General features: G+C 34.4%; 1 protein-coding gene across 1 annotated transcript in view; it reads right to left on the reverse strand.

Moving 5' to 3' along the window:
* Nucleotides 1-26,479, reverse strand: part of GLRA3 (glycine receptor alpha 3) — an 82,268-nt gene that overhangs the window by 40,627 nt on the left and 15,162 nt on the right. Inside the window, exons 2-3 of the mRNA XM_061993114.1 lie at nt 22,865-22,992; nt 16,394-16,461 (exon numbers count right to left, since the gene is read on the reverse strand). Of these exons, the coding sequence (XP_061849098.1) occupies nt 16,394-16,461; nt 22,865-22,992 (196 nt within the window). The remainder of the gene's footprint in view (nt 1-16,393; nt 16,462-22,864; nt 22,993-26,479) is intronic.

Here is a 26,479-nt window from a genome sequence, read left to right on the forward strand (position 1 = left end):
TTTTTTTGTTAATTTAGTTACTCAGCTTGAATAGGAGTGGACAAATATGCTAAAAACATGCTTACCACATGCTTACCAAGCATTTGTTGCTTGATAATCAGAAAAGATTGCATACCATATAAAGAAAGTCTCAGTAGAAGATTTTATATTCATGTAACCTTATACATTTTCAAGACAAAGCCAGTAACTGGAAAAATACACTTGGAGAATGGAATTAAATCAGACTGTGGTTTTTAATATTTAAGGCTAAGTGGAAAAAGCACAGGATTTGTTAAACATTTTTTTTTTTTTAAATTTAATTAATTTGTTAACTTCCCTGTCAGCAATGAAGTGAAAGAAGCTTCCCTTTTTCATCATGGCTAGTGACAGCTTCAAGAACCATAAAAAGCTCTTGAGAGCAGCTATAGATATTTTTCATTTTTTGCACCATGGTGCAATGAAACCAGAGTCAGAAATTTATACTTTACATATGTAGAAATAAACTTCTTAGACAAGCTTGTGCCTAAGTATTCATAGAAATGAGCTTTTGGTGTCTTCCATCCAGCAAAAGGACACAATACCTCCTGAAATACTCTTACTTCTTTGCATGATATTCCAAATGCCATGCAGTACCAGTTCCCCTTCCAAAATCCTGTATAAATTCAAAAGAACATGAAGTAGCAGGATATGAGAGCAGTGACGGCTCTACTGCCTGTCCCAACATGTGGAATCCTTGCCCTGAAGGAAACAGTAGCTCTAAATCTGGAGTGCTGTGGGTAAGCACTGCAGCTCTTGGGACTTTAGCCAACTCCAAGCTTTACCTTTTTATTTCTATAACCTGAAGTATGACAGTTTACATCTCTATAGAATATGATGAGTTTGTGAATGGGATTGCTTACAGAGTAAGAGACTTCTCATATGTATAAGGCAAAAGAGGTAAAAAATGCATGGAAAAAATAGAAATTAAAATGAAAAATGGAGAAAGACAGATGAAGGATTCCATTCTAGCTTATATTTGGATATTCTTCATGTCAATTTGCCTAAAGTTTATTGATTTAAACTGTTTCCAACTTTAAAAAAAAATCATTGAAGCAATTGAAGCTATTTTTCATTGTTCTCTGCCCTGAAAAGTCTAACTTAAGTTGGCTGTCATTATTTACTGAGAAAATTCTTAATCTATCAAAAGGAAAGAGATGCAAGTGATTGCTGTTGCATGAAGGACATGTATTCGTTGTCTCAATTTATAATTACACATAAGAATGAGGCTTATCTGCTTTAAACAAGTAGAGTGGTTTGACGCAAACACAGAGACCAGAATTATGCTGTCAGAATGGATTTGTTTTCCTTCAAGAATATTCCTATTCGCATGTGCTATTTGCCTGGAGGTGTGACTCCTAACTCAGATAACTCTGTGCTGGGGAGGTTCCTTGAGGCTCCAGAGAGATAAATCATTTAAGTTGTGGTGACTTCCACAGCCACTTCTATAACCTTAAAGCTGCCATCCTCTGAACTGCTGCTGTACCCTGGTCCTACAGAATGAGATTACTTTGTGGGTCAGCACTTATCATGGAATCGTAGAATCAAAGAATCATTGTGGTTGGAAAAGACCTTTAAGACCGTCTTGTTCTGGTGAAACTCTTAGCTACAGGGTGAACTTTTTTAGAAGTTCGGGATATTTTTGATCTGCTTCACAGGGCTCAATAAAATAAAGTTTGAGAGATCAGGTAATTGCTATTCACTGTCCTTGATGAGGCTGTGGCCATTACAGAGTCTGGTATTAACATTTTGATGAGCAATTTCCAGCACACAGTGAAATCTAAAACACTTACAGAATTTGTTGATTTGTTCTTCATTCTACTAATACTCATAAACCTGTATTCCCATAGTGTACAGAATATAGCTAGATTGCTTTATGGAAACTTTTGCACAAATCCTCAAGATATTGTCTAACACTCACTATTTTCTTTCATGCATGTGGAATGCTTCTGCTTGTGTTCTTGTGAATAACTTTTTTTTTAATCTGATAACTATATCACTTTGTTTTAATTAAAGCTACATATGATCCTCTGTTCCTAAGAAGCTATTACAGATGTACTGGAACTAGCTGCTCACATTAAGGCTGAAATGAGAAATGAATTTCATCAGAGTGACCTGGAGTAAAAGTTATAGAACTAGGGAGAACTACTAGAGTCAGGGAGGGAACAGGGAATAATTTAAACCATTTGAGTAGATGTTACAAGGGAAAGGAATATGTATGAGAAAGAATAAGATTCAAGCTAATTCTGGCCTAAAAAAGTAACCAATGAAGTAACTGATGTCTTGGAGAACCACTTCAAAGTAAGTATAAACTATAGTCAGCTATTTTTTTTTTGTTACTCACCCCATAGGGAATGAGACTATTTGGTCATACACTTGTGCATGTTATCATTCATCTCACTCTATCCACTCACTACCCTGTGAAACCCAAAAGTTATCAAGTGGTGAGTTAACAGATGTTCAATTGCTAGTGAAATAGTATTAATAGTTTCATATTCCAGCAGAACATAGTTGGTACACCAACCTAAAAAGGAATGTTGTGTAGCACATGTCACTCAGTTTTCCATTTTGGTTTTTTAGTAAACGAAAATCATATTTGGCCTTTGTTCTGCAGAATATTATGGTTGTGTTATGCTTTTTATCTTCAGTATACCTTAACTTCTTAATTTTTATATAATTTGTTAAATAGGAGGATTGCAATAGGCTAATTAAAAGCCCTTAGCAATTTTACCTTTAATATTGTAATTTTGATGTAAAACTGTTGGGGGAATAAAAAAGTTAGACTTAAGACTAACTCCACAAGTGTAAGATACAATGGAAAACTAAACAGAAAATGGTCAATTTCTCAACTAGATGAGTACTGCACAATCTAATATACTAGTAAACTTGTTACTACTATGGAACAGCAGTAAAAACAAAATACTATTTTTAAAAATTTTGTAATTTGTAAGGTGATTTTTCCCTTTGATGCTTTCCTGGTTTACCACAGCTAGGGGGAACTATTTTTTTTAATTTCAGAAAACTGTCAGAGAAAATGTCACAACAAATGAAGGATGATCTTGCGTTTTGTTACACTAATACAAAGGTAGTACCATGTGGGGTCTTCATGAGTGCAGATTATCATAGTTCTCTGTCAGGTTTGCTTTCTCCTTCTTACCACTGAACATGAAAAGCTACTATGTTACAGAACACAGTAATAGTTTTAAGTAAGATTTTTTAAAGTTGATATCTCAGCCTCAGAAAAATATTCAACTTGACATGTTCTTTGTTTCTGCCTTGATTAGTATAATTAAATAGGATGCCCTGTGGCATATTAGCACTTTGTAGTAATAATACCTTTCCATTTTGAATTTTTTCACTGGCCTTCAGCACTGTGGCTGAACTTTAGGGAATGTAATTAATTTGGGTAAATTGATGGAGTTCCTTTAGTTTTCCTTTACATATCTGAAAATTTCAGACTTGAGGAAAAGCTATTGAGCTAATGATTTCAATATGTCTTTCCCTAGTATAGAAACTCAAGCATTTAAATTTAACTAAGCTTCTCAAAGTGGCAAGTCATTTTCAATACAGGTTACCAATGTCATTGTAAAACCAAAGTAGAAGAAATCCCTGAAAATTCACACAGACATTTAAGAAATACAAATATAGTTTCTGTGATCTGAAGGATTCGCCTGTATTTCCTCATGTTTAAGAGTTGGAATTCCATGAGTATCAAAGTTATTTATAGTGAGGTCTCACCTGTAGTCAGAAAAAGATTACACAGAAGACGATGCAGAAGTATATTATATAGGACTGGACATAACAGCCAGTTCTGTGAGAATAGACAGAAAAAGTTTGTTTTCGTTAAACCAGTCATAAAAAGGACTTATATTGTGACTTCATTACCATTTGTAAACATTTTGAAGAGTAAATACTAGAGAGAAAACATTTTAAATTTAAGGACAAGAATATTTTCAATTATAATTAAATTTATTCTGGACCAGAATGGCTCATCCTGTTGTTTATAACCCTAATAAGCACTGGTGATTTTTTCAGTAGTATGATTTATTATTGTAAATAAGGGAACTTTATATTTTATGACATCTTGCATTATTACAGGTCTGAAGTGCATCAAAGATTTTCCATATGTCTATGTTGTATGGCAGTTCAACTAATGAGTCAAAAAAAATTACACAGACACCATACTCCACCATTAACTGTAACTCATTCATCTGCCAGAGATTTACCACAGCAGCTAAAGAGAAATTAACTGTGATTTAAATTGATCGCTGAGTACTTAACTTTAATTGACATGTCAAATCTGTGTCAGGGTAACAAGATTTGACTAATGCCAAATATCCCTAAGAAGATGCTTTCCTACTCTGCACAGCTGTAGGGCATTCATTATAATAAGCAATGTAGATACACTGGTGATTATCATAAACCATTTGTCTGACTCACAGAATCCCACCTGATGATCTGTACCTGGACAATTCCACAGCTGAAAGTTCTCTTCGCACGACTGATTTTGGCAGTGAGTAAAACAAAGGATGATCTTATTGTTCTCACTCTGGACAGAGAACTTGTAGAAAGGCTGTGAGCAACTGCAGTACTTCACTACTTCCTCAGTAAGAAACAACTTTGTGAATTTTCCAGAACCACAAAATTCCTCCCTCAGAAAAGAATGTCTTCATCATTAGGCCTTAGGAGAAAGTGTTCCTCTTGCTTTTTTTCTTTCTAATCCTGTGATTCTTGCAATTTATCTATATAAGGATAAGTATGCACTTCCATACATGAAGATGTGGAAAATTTTCTTATTTAGTCCTGTCTCAAGTTAGTTGGCTAAGTTCTTTTTTGGTGATTAGCATCTCTATATTTGAGCCCTTGCAGGCTGAGGATGAGCAGTGAGGCCTATTTAGTTCCTGGATAAAAACTCTAATCCTAGACTAGTTTGAAAATGGTAAGTGTTCTTGTTCCCTCCATTAAATAGGACAGGCCAGATGGTTTGGGGATTTAGGTAAAAGCTAACTTGCCTCTGACCTCGAGAAGCTTTAGGAAATTATTTGAGCTATTCAGAAAAGATTGTTGATGTATTTTGGACAAAGAGCTCTGTCTTTGTCCATAGATATATAAAACCAGATTTTAAGGTGTTCATTAGTATTTTTAATCTTTCTCTTTTGTTTGTTTGTGGTTGCTTTTTGTTTGTTTTTGTTTGCTTTTCTTATACTTTGAAACTACTAGGTATCAATGTGTCCTCTGGATAGTTTTGTTAAAGTGTTATTTAAATTTCACCTAATTCCTTTGCAGTTTGACCCCATAATTTTCTATCAATACTCATATTGGAGTCAGTAGAACTAGTATTTACTTGGCAAAGAACTAGCTAAAACTAGATCTTAAAAATTGCTACCTCTAATATCAAACGTCTTAGATTCCCTTAAAAATAAAAATTCAGAGTTAAAAAAATAAATATGTACACTGCTATAAACCAAATGCTCTTCCTAGGTGCGTTACCTGCTTTCATAATCTTCAATTCTGAAGCGGTATAGCCTCTGTTGTTGTTCTGCCTGAGACAGACAAATGTTGCTTGCTTTCTTTTCTTCTAGATTGAGTAATACCTCATCTACTTCTACTGCTAAAGATTTGGAGGATGAGAACTGCTCTATTACTACCCCAGTTCAGTTTTTCCCTTACAGAAAGTATGTGCTCGCTTACAGGATGCTTATTAGTATAGAGCTATCAGTCTTTGTCATTCAGCCCCTAGCTAAAAGAAGAATTTAGTTAGTAATGTCTAGGAGGACTACTTGATTTTCAGCTTCTGACTTCCTTGTCTTTATTACAAAACATTCAAAATCTCTTGAATTCAATAAAGTGCTACAAAATCTACCTACAGGTTCTATTTACATGTTTTACGACAGAAACATTGTGAAATGGACAAGTTTAGTTAATTTTAGTGTTGAAGTTTTTTAGATTTATTATCAGAAACAATGGCTGGATTTTACTGTCTGCACTCACAAATAACTGTAAAATCAGAAGTAAAAGCTAGTTAATATCTAGAATGTTTATGCTTAAAAAAATAATTAAACACAATAATTCCTGTGTGACCTACTCTAGGTGGTCCTGCTCTGGCAGGGGGATTGAACTAGATGATCTTTCAAGGTCCCTTCCAGCCCTTGAGATTCTGTGATTCTGTGACATTTTGTATAATAACATTTGTCAGATATTGTCTACTTCATGTCCTAGAATATTTATTAATTGAAGATCAAAAGTACTACTTCCATTCTTAATGCATGTTGTGTATTCCCAACTCCTAACGCATTACACTAAAATCACATTTTGCAACTTGTTCAATGTAATCGCTTTTTTAAGATTTAGCTCAGGGGCTTTTAAAATGTTTGCACTTTCAAGCAGTAGTACAAGGGATTAGATGAAAATGGACATGACAATTACACGAACAAACATTATGCACTAAGCCTCTGTCTTCATTGATCTTTGCCATATTCTCAGTTGACAAATGATTCTGTTTTTCTTCCTGCATCTTTCATCTGAAGATGCTTTTGCTCTAATAGCAGAAGATATTTCTTGCTGAGTGAAAAGTCAAGTTTTTTCTGAGATTATTCATTTGTTCAGATGAATTTTTAGTGCTATATATTCTATGTTGTTATTATTACATTCTGTATGTTAGCACTTAGAATATGACTGGTTTCAATGAGTAACTGAATGGGTTAACAATAGAAATCTTTACTGAAAACATAAATCTGAAATTATAAACATATACTTTGAAAAGTATTGTTTAGATACAGGTATTATGTATTATATGTAATATGCATTATATCAAGGAATGCAAATAACACGTTATATATTCAGTTTTCTGAAACAGTACACTGGCTAGTTGCATAATGTTCACAAAACAAAGAAAAATGTATTGTAAACCAGGGAACTAATAGACTGATTAGAAACATCGAATTTTCAGTATTCTACATCTTCAGTCCCTCCTAGGAGTTAAGTAGTTAAACCCTCATTGAATTTAAATCTATTACAGAAGATAGATTAACTAAAAACAAGATTGTGAGAGATCCTATGTATTGTTGCACACAATGTTTGAAGATGGAAAGCAGACTGGAAATATTCTTTAACTGATCCAGTTATGCCAATAAATTAGCTTTCATATGTTCCTATACTTTTGCAGTTTGGAAATCTATTAACAGAAACAGAAATCTAGTGACTGGAAGATCAAGCAACTTAAGGATTGTTTAGCTTTTAAAGTAAGGGAATAAATTCAAATTTCCCAGAAATGCTTTTGAAGATTATTGTTCCATCATTAAAAACAGCTTAAGAAGAAATATTGAATATATTCTTTTTCTCAGTTACCTATATTCAGTATATTAGTTTTTAAATTCACCTTCAATATCTTCATGATTGTGATAAAGTGTTTGATTAATATCTGTTCACACTGGCTCCCTGACTGACAAGGATGTAGCTGGCTGTTTTCGGTTTTTTTTTCAGGGAAAGAAAGATATGGGATTAAATTTGCTCTTAGGGTTTGCTGTTTTGTAGAGGCTTGCAAGTTGTGACTTCTGCAAACTGCAAAGAAGGCTGCAGTTAGAAGGAGCTGATTTTTGTTGGCTTCTCTATGTTGAAAGCCCTGGATGAAGCTGTTAAGAAAGTAAAAGCCTTTTCTTTAAAAGTCAACACAGTCTCATAATGCTTTTTTGTTTTATCAGCTGTTAATGACCTTATTTGTCAACATACTTTGTTTTCTCTTCAGAAAAGGAAAAAGGCTATGTAGAAAACAGATTCTTACAAGTCTGTTCATAAATTGTGTGATTTTACTATTTAATTTTAATGTATTATAAACTGATTTCAACTTTTGGATATGATTTGGGGTGTCTTTGCAGTATGGGCATGATGTATAAAAAATCTGAGTGCACAGCACTTTCATGTTGAGTGATTGCTTTGGCTATTGTAATTAAAAATGCACACCCAGAGTGCATGAAGTACCCAGTATTCAGAAGAGAATGAAGACATTGAAGCAGAACTGAATTTTTAAATGATGCCAAAATAATTCCAACTTATTCAAGGAATGCATTTCAGGGCTAATGATTAATGTAAAATGTTTGCACTGGAGAACATTTCTAGCACATATTTACTAGACTCAAGAAATGAAATTAGGAACAGGGGTGATAGTGTGAAAATCCTTTTTTAAAAAAAATTCTGGTTTATTTAACAGTTATTCTAAAGCTAACTGTCATTTGTATTTCTGTAAATGAATTGTTAGTAAAATGAAACCTTATGCAAAAGTGAGGGAGAAAGGCCACCTTATTCCTACAATGGTAGATGAGGATTAATGTTAATACAAGTTAAGGACAAAATCCCCATATATTGTGATGAGTTTCATTTTCACTGCTTAAATATACATAATGAAGCTATTTAAAAATTATTTCTTTTGCCTCAGTCTTTTGATTTATTATTTGTTAGAATGTCTTTATATTAGTATCCGTGTCCTTATAAATCAAAGAAACATCATGAGTGTTATATAATCATTTCCTCCATTAGAATGAATCTTGTATGATTGCAACAAAATATGAAACTTTAAAAACAGTATACGTCATATAACATGAGCAGAGCTATGTAGTGATGCAACAATTTAATGTTCACAGATCCTCAGATTTTCTATGACAGTATCTGAGTAGATCTCAGCTTGCAAAATAGTTATCTTCACAGCTTTTTCTGAGTAATGCTATAATTGATATAGCAGGATATAGACTTTTAGCAACACCTGACCTGGTAGCTGCTATTCAAAGACAGTGAAAAGACTGATATAAAAATGTAAAAGTAAGAAAATGGTGAAGAGGATGTGACTAATGCCATAGGCTTTCATAATACAATGTTGTATAAGCTATAGCTATTCCTTTAAGCAAAAAAAAGAAAGAAGGATCAATGTCAGCAAGCATAGATAAGAGGTCATAAGAGGTATCAACTTTTTTCCCAGCTTTTTTCCAGAACAAGATAAACATAGGATGTAAAGATTTGGCTAAAGGCTAAGTTTCCCTTGGAATGAGGAGATAAAGATTCTGAAAGCTGGCATGTAGAAGAACCATTTAGGTTTAGGCAGGATTAGAACAGGTGGTGAATAGGATCATAAAGCAAAATTAGCTGCAGTAGCAAGGCCCTGCACTGGTGATACAGGATGTCCCTTCAAGTCTTCTCTTGCTAATGTGAAGAATAAGAAAATTTGGTGTCTTTAAATTGAGCTATTAATCTTTCCATATTGTACAAAGTCTTTTGTAAAATCATTAAGAATGTTTGTTAAACAGAACTGAGAAAATGAGAAAATTATTTCCTATAGTATATTTGGAAGGCCTGATTGTAACACCTGTGCTGGTAAATATATATTTTACAGAAAAGATAACAATTATTCCTAGGCTTAGAGTACTAAGGTAACTGCAGGCCTGGATTCAGTATTTTCTTTAAATTAAGTAAAAAATATTTGATGCTAGTTTTCCACTAATTGAAGTAAGAATTTAAGAAAACATCATCCAGCACACAAATGTAAGACTACCACTGCTACCTGTTCCCTGGAATTATGAAACAATCTCTGATTGAAATATTCTAAAACATTTACAGAATTGAGCATGCCTGAATTTTGTGTAGGTAATTGTATGCCTGATTTGACGTTTTTCCCAGGACTAGAAACTCAAAGCAGAAGATACTGTATGCATATGGTGGTTGTGGAAGAGATTCTGTGGATGCCCAGCTCAAATGAGTGGATGCAGCCATTCAGCTTTCAGCACTAGGCCTGAGGTATTGGAGTGTTTTCCATGCTTTGTGTGGCAGCTGCAACTATAAACTGCTAGTTGTTTTATTTGAAGAATCTTGGAGATTTTATTCAACATTTAACAGTTTGTTTATATTATTGTTCATTAATGAAAACTGTCAATTTCTGTATTGGCAAGGAGTACCAATTTTTTTAGGCATCAGGTCTTAGTCTTTTGTTAAACTGAATAACAAAAATCTACTAAAATTTAGGAAGCAAAGACTATCAGCAATTTCTTTTAAAAGCTCTATATGCAGTTCTCTTCAATTAAGTTAAGTTATAGGTATGGAACTGCACTTTCAGGCATCACAAAAATAGAATCAGCAAAGAGGAGTCTCCTTTGAAATGAGAAAATCTGTTATTATTCTCCACATGCAGCTTTTCTGCTAAACCAGAACAGTAGGGAAACTTAAATGGAATCAAAAGTCTCTGCTTAGATATTTATTCTCCATCTTATATAAAGAGCCCATTTAATTTCAGCTCCAAGTTTCAGAAACATTACAGAATTTGGCTGTGACTCAAACATCAAGCCTTACTGGGATAAATGGAAAATCTATCTAATTCATCTTCTTCCAAAAAATCTTGAAAAAAATTTGAGTCACAGCCAAAAAAGTGATAAAATCCAGTTTGCAAATCGTAACAGCTGAAATGGGAATTTTAGTATTTCATTGTGGAAACATTCTGATGTATTAAGTTTCCAGATTCTGGTTTAAAGCTACCTGTTTTTGCAAAAAGACTACACCTTTATCCTGTTTGTGCCCTGTCAGTGAAAACTATTAGTTTGAACTTTTTTCAGACCTATGAGTCGTTAATGCACAGAATATAGTCAGGTCTTGTATAACTTTTAATTTTCCAGTAATACTACAAATGCACAATAACAACTGAATTGGATCCCCAAGGCTGTACTTTCCCTTAAATCTATCAAAAATGTCTGAAACTTTTTGAGCGGCTTTTCGTTATTATAGTATCATTTACTCTAGACTGTAACTTCACAGTCAGTATAGTGATGTTGACTGTGTGAAATAATTTCCTTTCCTAAAGGAAGTTTCAGTTTTTCATAAACCATTGAAAAGATATCTAGAAATGGTAGGTTTTGAGACCGGAAAACAAGACCTTCTTGTTTTTCCAGTATTTTCTCATATAAATACACTCTGTGTATTTGGCAAGATTGTACTTTATCACTGGATCTTTCTGCCAAATTTGGCCTCAGGATGCTATCTAAATTAAGCCTGAGACCCGGTCTTGAGTTAATTTGTTGTTATTTTACAGTGACAAACAAGAAAGTTTAACATAATGTTTAATAAGACAAGATTATTTGTTCATTTTATCCTTATGTGTCTATTCACAGTTTGTACTTCTGTTTTTCCTGTATATTTATGTTTAATATACTGGCTTCCAAACATATGAAATAAGTGGAAACCATTCCTGTAACAGAGCCTCTTTTTCAAATAACATATCACAGTCTGATAACCAAGGATCAAGAACTTCTGCTCCCTGATAACTCACTGGACAGTTGCTTCTGAAAACAGTTTAAAACCCACTGGCTTCAGGCGCCAGGGAAAGAAGCTTGCCACCAGCTTCTGCAAATGTCATCAGCTCCAGCAAAGGCAAAGATTCTGATGACTTTTTAAAAATCAGTTTTGTCATTCATTTTTGCTAATTCAAACCTAAACCAAACATAACAGTAAAAAATATTTTCTTCAGTGTAAAGCCTGCTTGCTGCCCAAATGCTTGGACTCTAAGTTTGGAATGATCCAATCCAAACACTATTACTTTGTTTCTAAATAACTTATAAATCATCAAACAAATCCAAAACGAAAAACTGACACTTTGTTTACTTTTTCAGAGTCAAAAAAGGAGCCCAAAAGGCTGGGGTTACTTCCTGAGAAAAAAATATCCAGTAAAGAATACAGGAATATTTTCATCTTGCAACACAGAAAGAGAAGATTAGGAAAAGGTATAGACTAGTGCCGTCATCCTCATAAGCTTCCCAGAGGCCAGGAGATAAACACAGTGAGATTACTTCTGTTCATTTCCAACTTGTTATGTAAGAATCATGTTCAGTGTTAGTATGGAACCAGATTTCTCTAGATTGGAAATTCGGCTATTGGTACCTGAATACCATGATGTTTAGTATCATCTGCACTCGCCACTTCTATGCATGGCATCACCCAATCTATACATCTGCTGTACCATCTATCACAGTTTATCTTGAAATCAAGCAAGTGACCCTCGTGACTTAATGCACAGCTGCAATCAGTCTCATTTGTAATAGGCATCTGTAAACACCTCCTGAACAACTGCTAGTGATATGCAATAGGCACCCACGATCAGCTGCTGCAAGCAGTTGGTCCCATGCCACACCCCATAACTCCATGAGATGGAAGTTTGCTGTGCTGCTTTGTCTAATGTTTTGCTGTCTCTCTCTGCTTCATCATGCTGTTGTGCTGTTGTAATATCAACCAGCATTTTACCTGATATCTTCCACCACACAGTACACAAAATCCAAGATTCTCTTCTAAAAGGTTAACTTAGACTAAAAATTTCAGAGCAGAACTGTACAAAATAATGATTTCAGATAATTATAAAACCAACAGATATAGGGTTTTAAATTCTTTTTTTAATTTGAAAACAAATGATGGTACCAATTTTATAACTCATACATAGCAATGCATGTTTTCAAGCACTCTTTAGTTGCATCCTATAGAATTTCTGCACAATATTGAAAATAGATGCTGTATCTAGGGAAGGTAATATGATGTTGTCTGCTTAGAAGATAGGTTCAGCAAGGGGATTTGCATGGATTAATCTGTCCACGTAACAAATTAGACAGCTGCTGACCTGCTAGAATTTGAAAAGCCTCTGTCTACTTCTGACTCCATGACCCAGGCTCAGGATAGCAGAGGCAAGTTTATGATAAAATAGAGGAGGTTAAATAATTCACCTTCCAGACCCACACAAGAACAACCTGCTGACGTCTCTGTGCCTTGACAGAAGAAAGTTAATTGTTAAATAGGAAAAAAAAAATTGAATGTTTGTAATTTTTAAACTGTAAAGTGGCCTTTATTGCTTGTTCACTCATCTGAGACAAAAATTGTGCAAAGTAGACATTTCTGCCCGTCACTTCAGTATTAAGACATCATTATATCAATTATACAGAATTTTAAAGTGTATTTTTACCAAAGAAAGATATAAATTTCCTTGTATTTGAAACAATGGATGGAATGGTTCATTTAGAAAAATACTTGGTGAAGCTCTCCAGTGTTAAGCTTTGCAATGTGTACACGTGAACAGTCCTTTCAAGTACTCTATTTAAAGACAGCTTAGATTAGATAGAACAGAACATAACTAGAAATGATCACTTGAAGAAAGATGAAGATAGTAAAATCAAAGAGGTGTGATTAGTGAAAGAAGAGTAATTATGATAGCTTAAAAATTGGTTAACATAGTTTAAAAGCAAATTTTATTTGTAAATTTAAGATAAAATCATTAGAGTTAGGAGTACAGAAAGATCTCTCACCTGCTTCCTAACACCATTCTGGATAACAGGTCTTACCAGATGGTGTCAAGAAATACCCATCAGCAAAAATGTGTCATGAACAAATAACAAACATATGCTTTTTAATGTGTTAATTGTCTGCACTGTTGTCACTTGCCATTAGGTCTCTCAGGGAGTGTCCCTTTTGATGGACTTCTAGCACATGAATTATGCTAAGCATATTACTACACACTTAGTAAATATTGCTGTAAATCTACATTAAGTTCAAACTGTTGATCCTGACCTTTAAAACTCAGAAAACCTTGAGGAAATCAGTCAGTCATATTCACTAGTATAAAAGGAATTTTTGATATGGCTTAGTATTTGTCCCATAGCATAACCATTTTGTAGCGTTTGCTTCATGTATTCAGCATTTTGTTTCTGAACATTTGCAGCTGAAAATGTTGGCATCAATGTTATTCTCATCCTCTAAGACTGAATAATCTTTTTTTTTTTTTTGGTTAGTAACTGACTATATATGAGCGTAGGGCTACCAAGATGTTTAGTCTAGAAATGAGAGGACTGAGAAGAAACTTTATCAATACTTCTAGATACCTAATGAATGGGTGGTGAGAAGACAGAGTGACTCTTTGCCCAGTGACAGGACAAAGGGTAACAGACACAAACTGGAGCACAGGAGTTCCACTTGAACATAAGGAGAAGGTGTGGAGTCTCATTCTCTGGAGGTTTTCAAAACCCGCCCGGATGCATTCCTGTGTGACCTGACCTAGGTAGACTTGCTTTAGCAAGGAGGGTGGTCTAGACGGTCTTCAGAAGTCTCTTCCAATGCCTACCATTCTGTGATTCTATGGTTTTGTGACACTGTTCTTAGTTCAGAAATCTCTTAGCACCAGGAGATACAGTGCAAATACAAGCTGAGCACAGCTTGAGCTACAAAAAAAATCTCTGTAAAGTACTTTTGAGGATATTGAGATAAACCCAGAAATTTAAGTCCCCATGTACCAATAAGCAAATTATTTAGTTTCCTGTAGGATATGGTTACCATACTGCCAATATACATTTAACTTTACACGACCAAGCAATCCAATTGATTTGTCAGATTTTTAAAGTTAAGTATGCTTATATATGTTGCTCTTTATATATATGGATTTTCCTTTCTATGAATGAAGCAATAGGAGTTCATCTTGGCTAGAGGATGACTATGAAATCCTCACTTTGTGAATATAATTGAGACATATACAGAGCTAGTACTACCATTCAGCTCAATAACATAGAGAGATTTGCAAGGCTGGATCCTAAGTGATGCTGAATATGAAATTTTGTTTAAAGGAGTTTTAAATGATGTGAATTATTTTTTTTTTCCTGCTTCCTCAGAGCATACAGCACATTACTCAAGTTCCTCATACAATCACTTGAAATTAATCAGGTTCAGCTAGAATCACAGCTTCCTAGTAAGAAGTAGCATGTATTTTCTCCACTAGGAACAATCCAATTTGTCTTTTGAGATAAAGAAATGGAATATGAAATAAACATAACCCATACTCTAAATGAAGTTAAAAGAAATGTTAAAAAAACAACAACAAACCAGAACAAGAAAAAAGAAAGAAGCACTTTAAAGATAATCGACAGACTCTTTGTGCTTATTGAGAATTATCAAGTCCTGTAATATGAAGTTGGCACTGGGCTATTTTGCAGCTGATCCTCTTGTTTTGTTTTGCTTTGCTTTGGTTTTTTGTTAACACATTTCCTGGAATAGCTTATTGTGTTACACACAACTGAGGCAGCAGAGGGAGCTCAGAGATTTTGATCATCAATAAGAGACCTAGAGAACCACAGGACCACAAAAGGGAAGAAACAGAGACTGACAATGCAAAGTGCAATTACAACGGCATTTTAGAGCGTGTCTTGATGTACTCAGGCTTTTAAGCGACCATCATTATTAAGGTGGTAGTTATAAATACCAGCAAGTTTTCAAGGTACCACTTAGTGACCAAGTTTTAGTTTGTATTTGTTGCTTTCTTAAGCTCTTCTGTTTGTAGTCTGGAAAAAAGCATTTATCAAGAATATAAGGGTCCTTCTTGAAACTAATAAACTGTTCTAACCAGTTGTTCTATGCATAAAGATTTAGAATAAATAGTATATCACAGGTACCAAATTGTTGGAATTTCAGACTATTTACTATATTTGGATCTTATCACAGTTCTTCCTTCATCTATCTATATTTTAACCCTCTCTGTTCTTAAATTACTATGAAATTGTTTTCAAGGGTGCTTATTTTAATTTTTCTAAAAATATATGAGGCACTTGTATGGAAAAAGAATGCCTGTAACTCCTCTCTCAGCAAATTTTAATGAGTAAATCTGTACTCGAAGTCATTAACATATATGTTTCACCTGTTAAATAAGATTATCTAAGTTATACATGTTCTATATGTAGTTTTGCTACCTCTAGACTTTGACCTCTTTCTCCTTATTTTCTTAGACACTCCAGTCTTTTTGAACTCTTTCTTCTGCCATTCTACAATAGTCAAATTTTAAATGTATGTATAAAAAAGTGGGGAATTCACATATATTTACTCCACTCTTAGAATTCATAATAAAATTTTATCTGCCAGATCACCATTCCATTATTTCTGCATAATAGCTCCATGGAAGAGTTACTTCTTTAATAAATTTGCACTGTATATAATGAAATTACAAAAGGCATTGACAAATCAACATATTATTAACAAAGCAACATAATAAATTGACATTTTTTAGGTTAGAATGGTGGAACACTACAAAAACTAATATCTATCTAATTGAAATTAATGAGTTATTTGCAACTCTCAAGTAAAACTTATGGAGAAATAAAACACTCAACCCTTCTCTTTATTTTCACTTGTGAATTTAATAGCATAATGATGGATATGGATATTTTCTTAGAAAAAACACTTGCTAAATTAAATGATCTCACTTTCTGTTCTCAAAAGCAGATTTCCTTCTTCATCTAGCTCCATGTGAAGAGAAGTCCTAGCTACCTTTTGAGCTCAATGAACACATTTAACTTTAAACATCTTAAACAGTGTTTCAGGTAAAATATCTTACCATGGTTGTCTCTGCAATGGATCCAAAGCTGTTTATAAATATGTTGCATGTGACATTAACTGGAGGGCCTGCAAAAGAAAAAAATAGACCAGTCCCTGTTTCAGAATCAATATTTATTGAGTAAAATATAAATCCTTATTAAACAATGTTTATTGATTTAGGAGGAAAAAATGCTATTTTTTGCAACTTATTTAATGCATGATTAAATTGAATGGTTTCTAATAATTTTCCTTTTGATTTTTCTCAGAAGTATAGCACTTGACTGGCCAGTTCTAGCAATTAAAAAAAAAAAAGAAAATTCATTCTAAACATACACAGACTCTATGTTAAAAAAAAAAAACACAACAACATCCTATTTGAAACATAGAGCAAAAAATATTTTAACGTGTGTTTCAGTGGGCTATATATGTCACTTTTCACAGCAATTAGGGTAAAATTGAGCAGCAGATGCTGCCTTTAATGTTCTCTGTCATCACTGGCACCAGAAATACATTATTTCTGCTCTTATCTTTACTGCTTACAGGAACAAATGTGGATAAGAAAGAATGGCTTCGATTCTATTTTCATTTCTCTTAAATCCACAAAATGGTTAAGAATCCATTTAAACTGAATTTTCTGTTACCGTGGGTCGTCAGTCAACTGTTGTTCTGTCTTATCTTGAATTTGTGAAGTATTGGTGGTGGCAGAGCAGTCATTATGATAACTGAACAATGAATCAACTCTTCGTGGAAAAGGTTTTAAATTATTTCTCTGGAAGTGTCTGCAAAAATGGCATTGTAGTAGAGCATGCTAATTTCTCCATTGTTTCTTATCAATTTCAGTCAGTGTACAACAGAGAAAAGGTTTTTCTACCACAAGGTTTTTCTCATCTCCTTCCTGCACCTTAATATTCTTTTATCAATAATCCAGTTTTGCAGTTGTAGACAGTTGCCAATAATGAAAGATCTATATCTGAAATTTGAGGCCTGGTCTCACAAACTGTTATGCAGTACTAATGTAAGAAACTGCTCTGCCACTTATGGTGATTTGGAACTACTAAAATGTAATGTGGCCAATGAACTCGATACTAAATACATGAAAAATTAGAACGTCCATTAAAATTTCTGCCAACACGACACAACTTGGAACATCAAAATTTACTTCCTCGAGGTAAAAATTGTTTGGAGGTATTGTGTAGCAATTGCAACAAAACATCACTACGTGTGCTTTAGTCACTGCAATACACAGAACTACATCTATAGGACATAATTCTCAGGTAAGGAGCTATCACTTTGCAGTAACTTTGACATTTGGTTAATTCTTTATAGCTGTTGAGCATATCCAGTACTTTCTAGAATTCAGTAAAAGCTTGACATTGACGGCTGCTGGAAAGGATCAAGGGAAAAAGAAAAATCAGAGGAGATGAACAAAAGCAGAGTCACTAAAAACTTTTACGGAGAAAATTGTAGTTCTCAGCTATGTTAGATAATTTGTTTGCAAGGCAATTTTCTTTTCAGACACTTGTAGTATTTGTCATAATTTCAATTTTGTTATGATACTTTCTTGTATAAAATAGTACTATGCTTTAAAGCATAAATTTGCTATATCAACAAATAGAGTTGCTTTTATAAAGAAAAAGCCCTAAATCACTACATTGCTGATGCTATATTTCAAAAGCAGCATCACAAATATAGTTAACAGGTAATTAAAAAGATCATAAAAAAAGAAGCTAAAAGCAGCTTGAAAATACTTTAACACTTATTTAAAGATAAGAGAGTAAAATGCTGAGAGTAAAAATGAACTTCCCAAAGCACATTCAAGAAGCAGCATAACTGTTAAAACTAGAAGTCATATTCAAACACAAGAACACAGACAAGTTGAACATAGATTAAATATCAGCAGAAAAAAATAGAGATGAAATTGACTGGAGACAGAGAGTTAACAATGTTAATTATCTGCAAGGTGTTAAAAAGAGAATCCTGCCAAGATCTCGAAGGTGAAATCAAGAGAATATATCAAGATACAGCCACATCCATGAAAGTGAAGAAGGCCACAACAGAGAAACTAAATGAAGTCTTTCTAACAACATCTGTGTCAAATACTTGAGCCATTTTGATGGAAGATTTCTATGTGGATAGTGGGAGATATTTTAGACCAAGTGAACAGGAAGAAACTGGCAGGCTGAAGTGATATCAAACCAGACGTCATAAAATCTTTGCAAAATTGTGGTAAAATGAATGACTGTGAGTTAGCTATAGCCTGTGTCAGTTTTGTTATCAGTGGAAATGGGTACCATGTCCAGTATATATAACTTGAGTTAAAAAAGGAAAAGAGACTTCAAGTATGGTAGTAGATGACATTGACAATTAATATTATCCCTGTAAACCTCCTGTAGCAGCCAAACTGGTAGAAATTATGAGCAATGTTATGATTAAGATATACGGATTACTTTTATTTCTCTGAAATGTTATCTCTAAGATCTACTGAGGCTCTCTGAAAGAGATTATGAGCATGTGGACAAAAGCAATCTAATTAACTTAAAGAAATATTAATTTTAATTATAACATAATTAATTTAATTAAAACGGATTATTTGACGTTTCAAAAACTTTTCAATGTACTCTCTTGACAAAGGTCTTTTAAGGATATTAGCCTTCATGAAGTAAGTTAGAGACATTCTTATAGGCTTTTTGCTTTGAAGTTATTTAATGTTAGGAATAAATAATCAGTTTTCAAAGTGTGAGGTGATCACTGGTGGGTTCCTACAGTGATCTGCAAGGATTTGTGGTTTAATATTAATGACTTGGAAAACAATATATAGCACTAGAATTGTACTTCTGGTATGAGATTATTTAGGATGGTTGAAGAAAAAGATGACTGCAAGGAGGAGCAGAAAAATCACAAAATACTGTGCTGTGAAGCAATAAAATGTTTGATGAAATTCAGTGTCAGTCAAATGCCAAATGATCCTTACTATGCATTCCTACTGATGGGCCCCAAAGTAATAATTTCCACTTAGGAAAGAGAGGCTAGATTGGTTGCAGACGGCCATCTGGAAGCATGCTGTGCAATCAATAAAGATAGGAGAATGGAAATAAATTAATTTTAAAAAAATGACTACCAAAAAAGTACATCATTAACTTCCATCTTGAATACTTCAAAATTTCTCCTCTATCTGCCTCAAAAGCATATATCAGGAAGGAAAGAGAAATCAAGAAGTCAAACAAGGATCACAAATTCTATGAAATACTGCCACACAAAGAGCTTAAGAAGAATAGGACTTTTCACTTTGGAAAGAGGATATGGCAGGGAGAGATATGTAAGTACACAAATCTGTAAAAGCAGAAAAGAAGTAAACCTTTCCTTCATTTCTTAATGTGTCATGTGGCAATAAACATAGTGAATTAGTCATGAAATGCAAAACAAGTAAAAGATTATACTTTTCACTATTCCAAACAAAAAGATTTTATTGCCAAAAAATACTGGAAAGGCCACAAGTAAAAACACCTTCCAGAAGTGTTCATATTTATCTAGAAGTGAATGTACTTATCTAAATTATTTTCTTCAATTAAGTCCTGGCTTAAGAAATTCCTAAACTAATGATTGCTGAATACTGTTTGGCAATGACAGGGTAAGGAACAATTTACACTTCCCTGTGTAAATCCCAACATTTCCTCCTTGATAGATTGTTATCAAGTTATCAAATTGCATTCAACTACTGAGTTCAATTGGGGCTGTATAGATAAAAAATATAACAATTCTGTATGAGGTTAACTCTGAACATCTTGAGGCCATGACAATTTTTACACATGGATTGCATAATTATGTCCAAATTTGAAAGTTAATGTTTCCCATGTTTGCAGGAACTTATATAACTTGTGATGGGATACAGCTGAGTAAGAGAAACAACTTGCTATATGTTTGAGGTACTGTGAAAAAAACCCAAAACTTTCCAATTGGAATAAAGATTTTACAAGAGTTATTACTTTCCTGTTTTATTCCATAGATAAATATATACCCAGTCTTCTCTATAACTTCTGTTGAAGAAGAACAGGTATGCAGAATTTCTTATTTAAAATCAGAGCCCTCAGAAAAAAATAAAAGTGTTATTGATCAAGATTAGTTATGACTATAATTGGTAGTTACAAATCTTGTCTACACAGGAATTTTATTGGAAATAAGATTTAAAAACCATTGTCAGAATTCTTTTATTAGTACTCTTTTTCTTTCTTTAAAAATGTTGCCAGATTAAAAACTCAGAAAAGCATGAAGCCCCAGTAGTTGTTCTAGGACTAATAAAACTAACTATAAAGCTGCAAAGTCACTTAAGGAGATACTTATTCTTAGTGATAGATCTGAATCATTCCAGGCAGATTTGTTCAAACTGCATAGCTGTCTAGAAGATTTAGAATGTGCACTTCTTGAAAAAGAACAATGTCAAATTAGGTTTTGTCTCTTTAAATTTCAATAGTTACAAAACAACACTCTAATACTTTTGAATTATGCTTTCAAGAAGCACTGTATTGAATTCACTAATCTCTAAATCATCTATTACTCTTCACCATAGCCACAGCAGAATACTGTGATTCCATAGTGTCCATGACAAACTCCAAACTCCAGTTCCCAATTCAACTGCTAAGCTACAAGCTCCATGTTTTTAAGTACTTCAGAAGATTCAAACAAGGAAGAAACACTGCAGTGCCTAGACTTTGCCTGAGGTCTTCTTTCACCCAGCACAGCTTTACTGTAGGCTGAACCTGCAGTTTTCATGCTAAAGAGTGAACCTGGAAACAAGTCAAGGTAACGTTAAGAAGTAGTAAAAATAATTGAAGGGCTACCATTCATATAAGAAAGTAATTTTAGAAATACAGTGTTTTGCATTACTTTCCAAAAATTGTTTGATACATTAACCCTCTGGAAGCCAGGCCCTGGAACATTCATCAAAGTAGTTCTAGCAAGGAAAGTTCAAGGTACTTATTCTTAATGGTCATTGGGGATATTGGTCAGTGTAGTAAATCTTTTAGTGAAGTGTTTGAATTTCCAGGGTACCTTTATAATTTTCTAAAAAATATCAGCACCACTATCTATTAAAAGCAAAGCATTCCAATCTGCAGTAAATCCTGGATAATATGTTTATCTGTAGAGCACCAACTGTTTATGGCTTACTGATGAGGAGTTAATTTGACAAGCTACTTGATTCTTATCAATCAGTCGAGGTAAACTCTGACAAAACCAGTAAATAGGAATGACTTTAGAGTCACAACCACTTAAATTTCTGGGATTTGGAGATGTTAAAAATTTGTAAATTTTAGTACTGAATAAGAGTTAAGACGGAAAATCAGTGACAGATGACTTAGAGGGGAAAGGTGTGTCTGCTTGGAGGAAAATTTTTGTAGTAAAGATGGAGGAAAACTTGCCTTATAATGCAATGTTTGAGCTAAGAGAACCTGGGCTTAAGAGGAGTCCTCTAAGTGGATATAAGACGAATATTTTTAATCACAATAGCTTTATTCTTAAAAAGATTGATAACCTGACTCAAAACTTCAGAAACAGAGTTAAATGTATTTCCACTACATAATTTGAACTCTTTGCATTCTAAAGTAAGAATAGTCAAATTTATCTAAGACTAGACTTCCTAGATTGCAAAAGTTAGAAAGTATGGTATTTGTCTGTATAATAGTTTGAATTTTTTGTATATATTTTTTTGTATAATAATATAGTTTGGATAATCCTTCATTGCATACTCTAGCATGCTGAGGTCCAGATAACATGATCTATGCTAAGACCCTTGGAAGATGTAATCAGTGCATTTGCAAACTTTGGACTTTCATTCTTCTTTGGATTTCTTTTGTCTTGTTTGAATCTTCTTTGTGACAAGTGCACAAAAGACACATACCAAGAGATAATTCCAGATATTGTGCACCTGCAGATTCAGTGGAGAACTGAAAACAAGGAGAAGAACAAGAGGAAAGATGTTGCCTTTTGCTGTTTCAAAGAACAACCGTTGCACAGTAGTGAGTAATCTAATTTGGTGATAGATTTGGTAACTAAGATAAGATCTCTTGAGTTTGATTCTTATGGTCATATCATTAACACACTCTTCCTTCTTGTTACGATCAGACAGGTATGAAGATTTGGCCTCTCTCTGTCACAACTTGCTTTCTGGAGTGCTTCAGGCTATGATTTCCAAGTGGGAATTTGAATTCATTAACAAGCATTCAGGAAAGAAAAAAACTCAAACCATGTTAGATAGTTAAAATCTAGTGATAAGCTGCATTTTCAAAACACCTCCATTTCGGCAGATATAAAAGTGACAGGAATAGAGCATAATACTACTGAAATGAACTGTCATAGCAAAGAAAAGCAAAAGAGGTTGGTTTTTGTTTTAGTGAGTGATATTTGATTTCATATTTCATATTGGTTCCAGAAACTGTATGTGTATAAGAAGAAATAGTGAAATACTGAAAATCTCAAAGCTTAGGTTTGAAATTACCTTTGAAATTTGGTCTGATCCTTGCATCGTAGCCTGACATCCTACCCATTAGCTTGTCCAGGAAATCCGAAGGTGACATTGGCATGCTACGAGATCTTGCACTGTCTGTTTCCTTTGTGGCTACCAAGCTAACAGTAAGGAAAAACACAGAAACAGAACAAAACATTTTGTTAGAGACTTTGTTAGGGAAAATTTAATTTTACACAGTATATCACGTCGTTCTTGTCTGCACAGGAAAAAAATATTGCCTTTCAAGCTAGTTTATCCTTCAAATACAGTAGTAGTAAACCAATGGAAATAGTAAATTGTTTTCGTATCTGTTTCCATCTCTTCTTCCTCAGGACTCTGGAGATTAACTCTTTCATTCAACAGTAATCGATCTATTATAACAGGGATAAATAATGTCATCTGCAGAAACAACAGTGCAGGCCATAATGTTTAACTGAGTGTGGTGTAATGTAAGCCTAGATCAGAACAAACAAACCCAAAATGTAGCAAGGATCTTTCATAGAATAGTACTAATACCACCAATTTTTGTTCAGCCAATGTTTTATATTGATATTTAAACATAACACAACATATCAAAGAGTCTCTTGTTAAATGGTATTCTTTAACATTTTCTTAGAGGTTCATTTTCTGTTGAAACAAATGTGTTTGCTATGGTGGAAAAAACCCAACAACTTTCTGAAGGAACTATCTTTGGGCAAAATTTTCATCTCAGAGCCACATGGCAAATGTCACATTCTATAACCTACTCTTTACATGCATGCAGAACTTCCACTGACATTCTAAAGCCTGCTCTGCATGTGCTAAGAGAGGAGTATTGGCACTGTGATCAGCCATGTGGACCCAAGGGAAAGCTCTTTATTGTTGGAGAACTTTTACTCAAGTGCTGACCAACACAATACAGTCATATGTAAATAAAACTGTGAGTAACATTATGATATAAAGTGCAGCCAAAACCATCTGTGGCTTTTGGAGTCTAGAAAAAGATTTTCCTGTTTATGCTGACTTCTAGTAAAAAATCTACTAGAGAAGTATGTGAACTTCTTTTACATAGGCATTTTATTGTCTCTTGTTAATGCCAATTCACTCTTTTAGAATTGCTTAAATGTGCCTTTGTTTAGAAGCAAAAACATGGGGAATAACGTAAAACAATTTGGAATATTCCGACTCAAAAAATGCATGCTGAACTTTGCTTTTTAATAACGAATAGAGATATAAAATGGAAACATTCCATACAAGGATGTGTATATAGAGATGGCATGTTAAGTGCTGAATGGGAATATAGTTTTCTTGCCAAGACTACGTTACTGAAGACATGAAAAATTGAAGTTTTATGGTAACTTCTATTTAGAAAGTCTGCTAATAAATCTTTCTTTGAATTTTAAATTTGAATTTAATATCTCAATTAAAAAAGACAATTTCATATTGTTACAGGTTTGGACATAGAATCATAGAATCATAGAATCATAGAATCAATCATAGAATGATTGGGGTTGGAAGGGACCTTTAGAGATCATCTAGTCCAACTCTCCTGCAGAAGGAAGTCCACCTAGATCAGGTTGCACAGGAATGTGTCCAGGTGGGTCTTGAAGACCTCCAAGGAAGGAGATTCCACACCTTCCCTTGGCAGCCTGTGCCAGGGCTCCCTCAACCTCACAGTGAAATAGTTTTTTCTTATGTTTAAATGGAACTTTTTGTGTTCCAGCTTCATCTCATTACCCCTTGACCTGTTGCTAGACACCATAGAAAAAAGGGATGTCCCAACCTCCTGACACCCACCATTTATATACTTAAAAATATTAATAAGATGCCCCCCTCAGTTTCCTCTTCTCTAGACTAAACAGCCCCAGTTCCTGCAGCCTTTCCTCATAAGGAAGATGCTCCAGTCCCCTGATCATCTTGGTGACTCCATGCTGGACTCTCTCTAGAAGTTCCCTGTCCCTCTTGAGTTAGAGAAGGCAGCTGAACGTGAAGAAGGATTCACGTTGAATAACTCAGCATGGTTGTGGTAAAGTTTTCACTGCACTACTGTCTTATGCAGTGGTGTGGAAAGATTGAAAGAGTGAGTGGAAGCATAAAGGTCACATTATTTTGTATGTTATTAATGAGATCAGTTCTTACATATGGCATCAAATTCCACATCCAAGTTTTTAAAGGACATTAAAACATCAGGAAAGACACTGAAGAAAACCACTAAAGCATGACCTGAGAATCGTTTTTTAATGTAAGAGACTTAAAGAGCTCAATCTGCTTAGTTTATTAAAAAAGAAGATTGAAAAATGATGTGAATGAAGTGTATAGATACCTCAAAAGGTCAAATAAATGCTGGGCATTTACCTAGAGAAGATAGAGAGATAAAAAATAAAGAGACAGAAAAATGCAAATGGGAATTCAGGGACACAGTTAAATGGGAATTCAGGGACAAAGTTAACAGAAACTAAAAGTAACAGAACAAACTGTACTAGGCAAGAAAGCACAGCTTTCTAAAAGAAACAAGTAAAATGGAAGGTACTGTGTTTCATATGTGGCAAGTTTGGTAAAAACGAATGACCTATGATATATAGAAAAACAGGCTACATCCACAATAGACATTACAAACCTTATGTGGAAATCTTCAGATGGCTAAAAGACACTTTATAGAAATGAAGAGCTTGAAGAAGGAAAGCAAAGTGGAAAATGGTGTCTTCTAAGGGTCCTTCTATGCTGTGATCTGGTTTCAGGTTATATGTCTTAATGTCCCATGTTTCTCTATTCCTTTCACAGCTGGGACTTAACAAGCAGTTATACAAGTATCAGCTCCTTGCACAGTATGAAATTAAGCTCCAGAATGGAAACTGCACTTGAACCATCCAGAAACTACAGATAGCTTAAAAATCAGAAATTTACCACTACGGTAAAAATGAGCTAATGTTCTGATGTGGTGGTTCTAGCCCTGGCTATGTGCCAGATGTCCACCAAGTTGCTCTATCATTCTCACTACTAAACTGGACAGAGGAGAGAGAAATATAACAAGAGGTTCATGAGTTGAGATAAAAACAGGGAGATCACTCAGCAATTACTGTCACAGGCAAAACAGACTCCACTTGGGGAGAAATGGTTTGATTTATTAATGAACAATCAGAACAGAGTAGGAAACTGAAAACAAAACCAAATTTTAAAAAAACCCTCCCCACCCCTCCTTCTTCCCAGGACTCTCCCTCCTTCCCTCCCAGTGGCACAGGGGAATGGGAGTTGCGGTCAGTTCATTACAGATGGACTTTGCTTCTGCTTCTTCTCAGGGGGACGTCTCCTCACAATTCCTGTTGCTACAGTATGGGTGTTCTCCCACAGGAGATGGTCCTCCACGAACTTCTCCAACGTGGGTCCTTCACATGAGCCACAGTTCTTCACAAACTACTCCAGCAAGGGTCTTACCCATGAAGCAGTTCTTCACACTGTCCCAACACAGGTGAGAACAGTCCTTCAGGTATTGACTGCTCTAGCGCGAGTCCCTCACAGAGTCACAAGTCCTGACAGCAAACCTGCTCTCTGGTGTGAACTCCTTTCTCCCCAGGTCCTGCCAGGAACTTGCTCCAGCATGGGCTTCCCACAGACTCACAGCCTTCTGCA

Source organism: Colius striatus, chromosome 3 (assembly GCF_028858725.1).
Source record: "Colius striatus isolate bColStr4 chromosome 3, bColStr4.1.hap1, whole genome shotgun sequence".
Taxonomy (NCBI): Eukaryota; Metazoa; Chordata; class Aves; order Coliiformes; family Coliidae; genus Colius; species Colius striatus.